Source organism: Spinacia oleracea, chromosome 6 (assembly GCF_020520425.1).
Source record: "Spinacia oleracea cultivar Varoflay chromosome 6, BTI_SOV_V1, whole genome shotgun sequence".
Taxonomy (NCBI): domain Eukaryota; kingdom Viridiplantae; phylum Streptophyta; class Magnoliopsida; order Caryophyllales; family Amaranthaceae; genus Spinacia; species Spinacia oleracea.
Genome location: NC_079492.1, coordinates 33172367 through 33181458, shown reverse-complemented (window position 1 = coordinate 33181458; position 9092 = coordinate 33172367). Strand labels below are relative to the sequence as shown.

The window sequence follows — 9092 nt, the reverse complement described above, 5'->3', positions numbered from 1 at the left end:
ATGAATGAGAATGATCGATCAATGAAGAAGAAAGTAAGGATTAGTACTTTGGAGTCATTTTTTCATAAGAAAAGTAAGAATCAAGGGGGTTCTTCATCATCTCCGATTGCACCAATTCGAAGGGATGATGAGTCTCCTCCTCCAAATGTTGTCCCTCCAACTAGGGAAAGAGTAGTCCAATTTGATATAAATTCTCTTCCACATGATCCGGGGTTAAGGAGAAGGATTCTTGATTATCATCCATCTGACCATGAAGCAATTAGAAGAGAATATATTCTGAAAGAACCCTTACAACCATATGAGCACGATTTTTGTCAAAGAGAAGTTGGAGGTGCAATGCGTCGGTTTAATCCTGAATGGTTTGATACGTACAAGAAATGGCTTGAATATAGTATTGCAAAGGATGCTGCCTTTTGTTTTGTATGTTACTTATTCAAGGATAATGTCGATGTGCTTAATGCTGCTAGCCAGGGTCATGATGCTTTTACCAACAATGGGTTTAGAGGTTGGAATAGACCATCAGCTTTTCTCAAGCATGTTGGCCAAGTTAACAGTGTTCACAATAAGTGTTTGGAAAAGTATGAAGCTACAATTGATCCAAATACTTGCATACAGAATGTCATTGATCCAAAAACTCCACAAGCTAGAAAGGAATATCGAATTCGTTTGACAGCTTCACTTCATTGCTTGAGGTTTCTCTTATTTCAAGGTTTAGCAATTCGGGGTCACGATGAGAGTGAGAAATCCAGTAATCAAGGAAATTTTCGTGAACTTCTAAAGTGGTTTTCTCAAAGGAAAAAGAAGGTAGGAAAGACTCTTTTTAAAAATGCACCAGGAAATAATCAGATGACTTCCCCATTGATTCAGAAAGATCTCATTAATGCTTGTTCAAGAGAAACAATTAAGGGTATTATAGAAGAATTGGGTGATGACTATTTTGGCATATTAGCAGATGAATCAAGGGATGTTTCTTGTAAGGAACAAATGGCATTTTGTTTACGATATGTTACTAAAGGAGGTGTAGTAGTAGAACGGTTTATTGGTGTTGTGCATGTGATGAACACTACTGCCATGACTCTCAAGAATGCCATTTATTCTATACTTGCTGAATATTCACTAAGTCCTTCTAGAATACGTGGTCAAGGCTACGACGGGGCTAGCAATATGAAGGGTTATATTCATGGGCTCAAAACTTTGATAAAGAATGAGAGCCAATCTGCATATTACATTCATTGTTTTGCACATCAACTACAATTGACACTTGTTGCTGTTTCAAAGAAAAATTCTGATTGTGGTTGGCTTTTTGATATTCTTTCCATTATTCTAAATGTGGTTAGTGGTTCTTGCAAGAGACAAGAAATTATGAAGGAGGCTCAGGCTAAAATATTGGCAAAAGCATTTGAAAATGAGGAGCTTAAAACAGGAAAAGGTTTGAATCAAGAGTTAGGTTTGGGGAGACCCGGTGATACTCGGTGGGGTTCTCATTATAAATTATTGGTGAATGTCATTCTTTTGTACCCTTCTATTCGTGAAGTACTTGACATTATTTTTGATGATCCACTACATTTTGATGATCATCCAAAAGCCGACCATGTTGGTTTTGCTATTGAGTCATTTGACTTTATGTTCATGGTTCATATGATGAAAACTATATTTGGGTTGGCTAATCAACTAAACATTGCTCTGCAAAAGAAAGACCAAGACATTGTTAATGCTATATCACTTGTGAAGCAGACAAAGGAAAGATTACAACAAATGAGAGAAGACGGATGGGAATCTCTTTTAAACTTAGTTACTTGTTTTTGTGACAAGAATAAAATTGGAGTTCCCAAAATGGAGGATGAATATCTACCTCGAGGGAAAAAGAAGCGCAACAAGGTATATACCACTAATCTTCATCATTTTAGAGTTGAGGTTTTCTTTGCAATTATTGATTTGCAAACTCAAGAACTTAATAATCGATTTGATGAGGTAAGTATGGAGTTACTTTCTTGTATGACTTGCTTGAATCCTGTTGATAACTTCTCTTCTTTTGATAAGTTAAAGTTACTAAGACTTGTTGAATTTTATCCGAATGACTTTACAAGTGTTGAATCATCGTATCTTGAGGATGAACTTGATACTTTTATTTATGACATGCGAAGAGATGACAGATTTCATGGTTTGAAGGATATGGGTGAACTTTCTGTGAAGCTTTTTGAGACAAAGAAACATGAATCATATCGGCTAGTTTATTTGCTTATTAAGTTAGTGTTGATTCTTCCGGTGGCTACGGTAACTGTAGAAAGAGCATTTTCAGTGATGAGTATTGTAAAGAACAGGTTGCGAAACAGTATAGGGGACCAGTTCTTGAACGATTGCTTGGTTACTTATATAGAGAAAAATGTCTTTTTGAAGATAAATGATGAAAATATTCTCAATCGGTTCCAAAGCATGAGAAGTCGCCGAGAGCGGATGTAATTTTCTTTCTTTAGAATATTTTTAATTTAAACATCATATTTTGTCTTATGTATCTTATATTTTTCGAATTATATGATCATATTCGTGTTCGGATGTTATAATTTTTTCACTCTTATAATTTTGCACACCCTATTTTGAAATCCTGGATATGCCACTGGATCCGGACGTGCTGTGGACTATCTACGGAGGGACGACACTTGGAGTCCTAAAGACTTGTTCTTGTTCGGTTCGGGCGCAGCTAGGGAGGGCACGCTACAAAGTGTATGCACCTAAATTATGCTAACTGGTTATGTGTAAATAATATGTTTCCTGGCATTAAGGTTTTCCGCATGATTTATGTTTTGTCATATGTATCATAACCTAACAGTGGTATCACGAGCCTCTTATTATTTACATAATCTAAATTGCATGACATAGTTAAATTTTACAAATTTGCAAAGAATTAAAAGGGGTGATTAATTTTCGTAATTGTTAATTAATTGCAAATTGCGTTTATTTAATTATATGTACGCAGTTTTTCGGCAGTTTATTCGTTACTCAACCAAATCGAATGATTTTTGTGTCAATTCCGCATGTAAAAGGCATTCTAAAATTTTGACAAAAGTATTATTTATCGGCCGAACCCAAAATTCCCAAATTCGAAGCCTAACTATGACTTTTCAGAGGTTTTAGTTTTTCGAACGCAAAAGTTTGTAAATTTAAGATGTTAAATTGAATATTTGCGATTCTTGTTGATAAATCTTGAATTTTTGATTGACCTACTGTATATGTTTAACAAATTTGAATTCCTAGACGTGTTAATTATACAACCTAATTTGTAATTATGATTAATTTGTTGAAATTCGAATAATTCAGAATTGATTTGATTTTCATAATTAATTAATGATTTAATTAGGTACCCATGATTAAAAACCACCATAAAAATTGTTAATTTATGATAAATTTTAAATTTTTATGACCTAGATTTGAATCCATGTTAATCGGAAATTAATTGATTAATAAATTTTTGATTTTTCGCCCTAAAATTATGAAAATTATATGATTTATTATTTTGTCATTAATTTTAAATTAAAATTTTTTAATTTTTATATAATTCGCTCATAAAAGTTGCACGCACAAAGTAAAGGAAGCTACGTGTTACCCTTAAGGGGTGTTGTATAGTGGGCATGCGACGACAAGCAAGGGAGCTCGTCGCCCATGCGGTACGAATGCAGCGAGCAACGAGCGTAGCATGCACAAGGCAATGGCTGCCTAGGGGCTGTGTGCTACGCTTGTGGGGCGATGGGGCGATGGACAAGCAAGTGCAGCGAGCAAGGCAAGCACGCGTGGGCAGCGATGGATGCTGCGCCACAATGTGCGTTGCCTCGCCCAGCAGCACGCCAAGGCAGCGACAAGTGCAGCATAACGTGCACGCGGGCATCGTTGGCTGGCCTGTCCAGCAAGCGTTGCCCAGCAGCGCGCCAAGGCGATGGGCGAGTGGCCTGCGCGCAAGCGTGGCTCGCTGGGCCTGACGCATTGGTGCGTTGATCCTTGGGCTTTGCGGTACGATCAATCGAGTGATAAGGGGTCTGTTGCTTGTTGGACTTGACGAGGCATGGGCACAAGCCCATGGCCTTGTCTTGACCCGATTGGTTCGTTTTAATTTTAATTTGAAATTTTCAGTTCGGAAATAATTTTAATTAGTTTTAAAATTAATAATTTAAATTGTTTTCTCGGATTTTAATTTTGAATGTTATAATTATTATTAATTTTTATTTATACTAATTATTTTACTAAAATAAAACCTTGAATTAATTTAAATTCGTTTAATTCAACTGAAAAATAAATTAAATAAATGGATTCACTTATAAATTTATATGAGCTTTAAATTTTAATTAAATTTGTATGTTTCCGGTTAGACTAGAAATACATTTTTATGTTTAAAATTAGTAAAGCATATGAATTTATTGGTTTAAGTGGGAGCAATTTTAGTCATAAACTCTTGATTAGGTCTACAAATCCTTTAAGGTTAAACAACTTGATTAAAATTAATAAGGACTGAATAATTGGTAGATTATTGGTGCCCTCAATTAATTGCTGCAAATATTTATGTGATGCATACAATGTGTTTTTACTAACCAATTATGTGGGCCATTCATGATAATGAATGGGTGAATGGTATATATTGTATATATACTGTTTTGCAGGTTATGAAGTGACTAGTATGGCCCAAATAGGATAGAAAATATGGTCTGCGTACCATTAATTTGAATGTAATTGGTCTAATGCACCAAAGTTTGTTTTTTCAATTCAAATATGGTCTGCGAACCATCAAATAGTTGTAATTAGTTTCATTATAGCTGATCCTATTTGAAGAAAATGACGCCTCCCACGGTGAAATTCAAGACGGAGTTTCCAACCCATTTTCAAGACGGACTTTGAAGTTGAAGCTTCAAGATGAAGTCGGGCCATACTAGATCACATTTATCTTATGCATGCTTTAAGTTAATTATTGCTTTTAAATATGTCTTAAATATGCATGAGATTATGGCTTGATTATGTTGCATGATTAAGGATTTTAGTTCACTTAAAATCTAACCAACATAGTAAGAGCCTTAAGTTCCAAACTTAAAAATTGTGTTAAAAGGTGCCATGCCAAAATAACACTTTACTTGGATAACCTTTATGTCAATCTTAGTAATAGTTTTCCGCCATAGCGAGGTGTTACTTATTGATTCTAAAGGGGTAAGGTACACAAATAATTGTGAGTACATGTTAGTTTTGGTGAAACTCAACGATATAAGTAAGGAGTCCTTTTATGTCGTGGCAAATTCGATAGGTTTTCCTAATAAGTTCTTAGACGTACCAAGAGTAGTTTCTAGACTATTAGCAAAAGGCTTTTGCTTACCTAAAATATTTTAGAATTGAGTCTAAATACATAATGTTCTTAATTCTTCAATGGTTTTAGGGTCTTGGAATCATTTTATTTACCTTGCCGGAACAATAAATTCGAATAAAATGCCAATGACTTGTTTAAATTGCATGATTGCTTTAATTCTCAAGTTATTACTCATGATAAATGTTTAGACTTTGCATGCTTCAATGTATGTTTTAATTATTGTTTATAATTAAATATCTTGCACTGCAGTAAATCCTTTTAGAAAGGTAACAGCAAATTTCCCTCGATTGGTAGTGAATCCAAGAACGATTCACGGAAATGAGAGAAAATGAGCAATTTAAATGTACGTTTCTTTTAGCGACTTTTATGGTTGTTTTCGAATATCAAAATCGAATGGCGAACCGATTGGTGCTTGTGGATTCAAAAATACAATGTAGTTTTGAGATCATAAAGCATTGAGTTTAAACGCTCAGCTTTACCAATGGTTAACAACCTAATATCTTTGTCCATTTAATTCTCGAATGAGTCTAGTCCCTAGACATTCGAATAGATCGCTGCTTAGAGAACTTTAGAAGCTTCTGGTAAGATCATCTAGTTGAAACTTAATATTCAACATAAAATGGTAAGAACCTTGTTGGAGTGACATTGGACATGTCTAACAAAGTATAAAAGTCAACACTAGAGAATTCAATTCTTAAGACTATAAGAAAAGGTACAAGAAATAGGAAAACAAGGAACAAATGAAAGGAATTTACGATTCCGTTTCTACCTATAAGTTTATGTTTAAAGAGAAGTGACCTAGCAATCAAACTTCCTTGGTATCATATACCGCTTGAGGTTTTTACTTCGATAATAACTCAAACAATGGAAGCTAGGCTACACTATTGACCTACAAGTGGGAAATGAAGCATGGCCATGCTACATTAGTTGTAGGGTCATCTGGTTTGTTTTAAGTCCTTTCAAAGGCTGGAACTTAATGGATATTTTGTTCCACAATCAGCATACCTAATTTTCTGTTTTCAAAACAGAAAGACTCACATTCAGAAGAACAAAAACAATGTTTGTTTGTTTATTTGAATGAAATGGTCATTTACGGGTTGAGTCAATATGCTTGATTAAAACAAACAACTCTTTAACAATAAAAACTTTACTAGGTTCAAATCAATCTCTTGATTTGAGTTCCACTAATCTTTGGCGTTGTTACTTAGACCATGTCAACAAGTTAACATTCCAAAGCTCTATTCTGATGGACTTTTGAAAGTTGATTGATTTCTAGATCAATTCAAGACAAGCTAGTCTTACTTGTTGAAAGTAACAAAAGATATGAACTATTGTTAGAACACCTAGACAATAGAATTCAAAGCTAAAGAGAGATTTTATGACTTTATTATTTCACCTAAATTTGAGTGAATATTGGTTTATTTACTCAAAGTGATATAAGTTTGAATCTGTTTAGCTAGTTCAAAGATTCAGAAGTATAAATTCCACTTGGCAAGAAATCATAAAGATCTAGGTTAGATCATAATGATGATTACTTAAGTCAAGAATGATCATCAATGATTGTGTGTAGTAAATTCACAATCTAGCTCCATAAGATATGGCATATCTAAGTTGGAATGATCGAAGTCAATTAGTACTTGATTCGATCAATGATGAATCATAAAGACTTTTCCTATAATTTCTAAAACAAAATGCTCAACTACCACCAAACTAAACCAAATTCGTCAAAGCTATTGAAAAGTAATTTCAAAATATCTTTTCATAATATATCTACAGAGTTCCTAAACTCGATGGGAGCTTAGTGTTTGTTATTCAAGAAACTAAGGCCCAAGAATAGATATATGTTTCATTGTGATTTATTCAAATGAGACACAAGGGTATTGTTTCTACCACGAATTTTTGAGAACATAATGTTTGTTTGCTCGAAATAATGTCCTTTTGGAGATTCGTTTCCAAAATGACAAGTGGGAGAAAATAGACCTCGAAAGTATTCGAGGCGAACAAAAAACATAAACGGACATTCCGGAGGCTTTTCGAAGTTCTTTAGAAAATCCGAACACGTATTCTTTAAGGACTTTAGAAGTGGCTTTAAAGAATAGACATCTCTTAGAAGACTTTACAAGTGCTTCAAGGAGAACGGAATATTCAAAGGACTTTCAAGTGGCTATTGATATTCTATTGTTTGATGTTCTATACCCAAGTAGGCATAGATTTCAAGTCACTGAAACTATGAGATTCTTCTATTAGATATGAAGAAACATGGAGTTCCGGTCACTGAAGCTATGCGATTCTTCTATTAGATAGTGAAGAAACCTACAACTTGCAGTCAAACTATTATCATGAGTTTGTGACCTGTGAGAAAGCTATGACGAAACCCAGATTCCCTAAAATGGTTAGAGGCCATATATAGACTCAAATGTTTTAAATGGTTAGAGGCCATAAAACATACTCAATGTTTTGATGACAAAAATTGAAATTTTGTTGATTTGCAAGAATAGTTTCACACCTATTGGTTGCAAGTTTGTTTTAAGGATAAAAACCATCAAACATGAAATTGTGTTCACACACAAAGCTAGATTAGTTTCTAAAGGTTACAAGCAAATTCACGGTGTGGATTGTGTTGAAACCTCATGCAAAATCGTAATGCTTAAGTCTATAATTCAAGCAATGATTGCAAATTGGTACATATGGCAATTGGATGACAAAACGTATTCCTCAATCAAATGTTGGAAGAAAACTATGTACATGGTATGTCATAGGATTTGTAGATCCAAATAAAGCTTGAAAAGGAAAGCTAGCTTATGAAATCTAAGTACAGATTTAAGCAAGCAATTGGTAATTGGAACTGTATTTTAGTGAAGCTAATAAGTATTTTAGTTTCATAAAATGTACATGACTCTTATAGATATATAAGAAGTTTAGTGGGAGTACGTAAAACTTAATTGGTCTTATGTGTATCACGCACATATCTCTCTATTATGAAATAACATTCGAATGCTAATGACTTAGATTTGAAAATTATTCATCAATGACGGACCAAGGTGAAACTTAGTGCATACTGGGTATTAAGATCCATTCACAAAGATCTTATAATATTGTTCTGGATTAAGTAATGGCATTTACTAAATCAAACACGAAAGACTCCATTGGAGACATTCGACCCATATGAATAAATCTAAGTAAAGAATGTTTGAACTATGTATAAGCATTTACTAAGTTAAACATCAAAGAATCTAATGAGATTCTTCACCTATATTATATGTCAAAGAATTTAGCTGGATTTAGTATCTACTGAAACTAGATGAGCTAAAGTTACATGAACAGAATTCAATTGGGAATTATTCTGCAAAAGAATTTATCATGTATGATATAATATGAGGATCGCCAAAAACGTATCGTATGACTTTAGGCATGACGAACATATACCAATCTCTATTGATCTAAGTGAAGATCAACTAGATTGAGATCAAGAAAAACTTATGGTACTTGAAAAGGTACATAGGAACAGTTCTTGACTCAAGGAAATAAAGATATGATAAATATTGATGCTACACGCATAAACAGTGGCAAATGATCAAGAAAGACCCCTTTGGAGTTAACAAATGGCAAGGACGAGCTATAGAGCATCGTGTTTTGAAATGGAAACATGGATTGGAGACCATGAGTTGTTGCGTGGGAAATTAAATATTAATTTCTATGTTCTAAGATATAGGTGGAAAGTCTTCCACAAATCTGTGAACTTCTTGGATAAGTG

At 34.0% G+C, this 9092-nt stretch overlaps 1 protein-coding gene across 1 annotated transcript; it reads left to right on the top strand.

Moving 5' to 3' along the window:
• On the top strand, positions 1–2460 carry LOC110778059 (uncharacterized). Its single transcript, XM_021982619.2, has one exon. It carries the CDS (start codon positions 1–3, stop codon positions 2458–2460), a length of 2460 nt encoding a protein of 819 aa, XP_021838311.2.
• Positions 2461–9092: the final 6632 nt, after the last annotated feature.

Coding starts and splice junctions, on each gene's coding strand:
- LOC110778059 (XM_021982619.2), top strand. CDS start 1: ATGAATGAGAATGATCGATCAATGAAGAAGAAAGTAAGGATTAGTACT.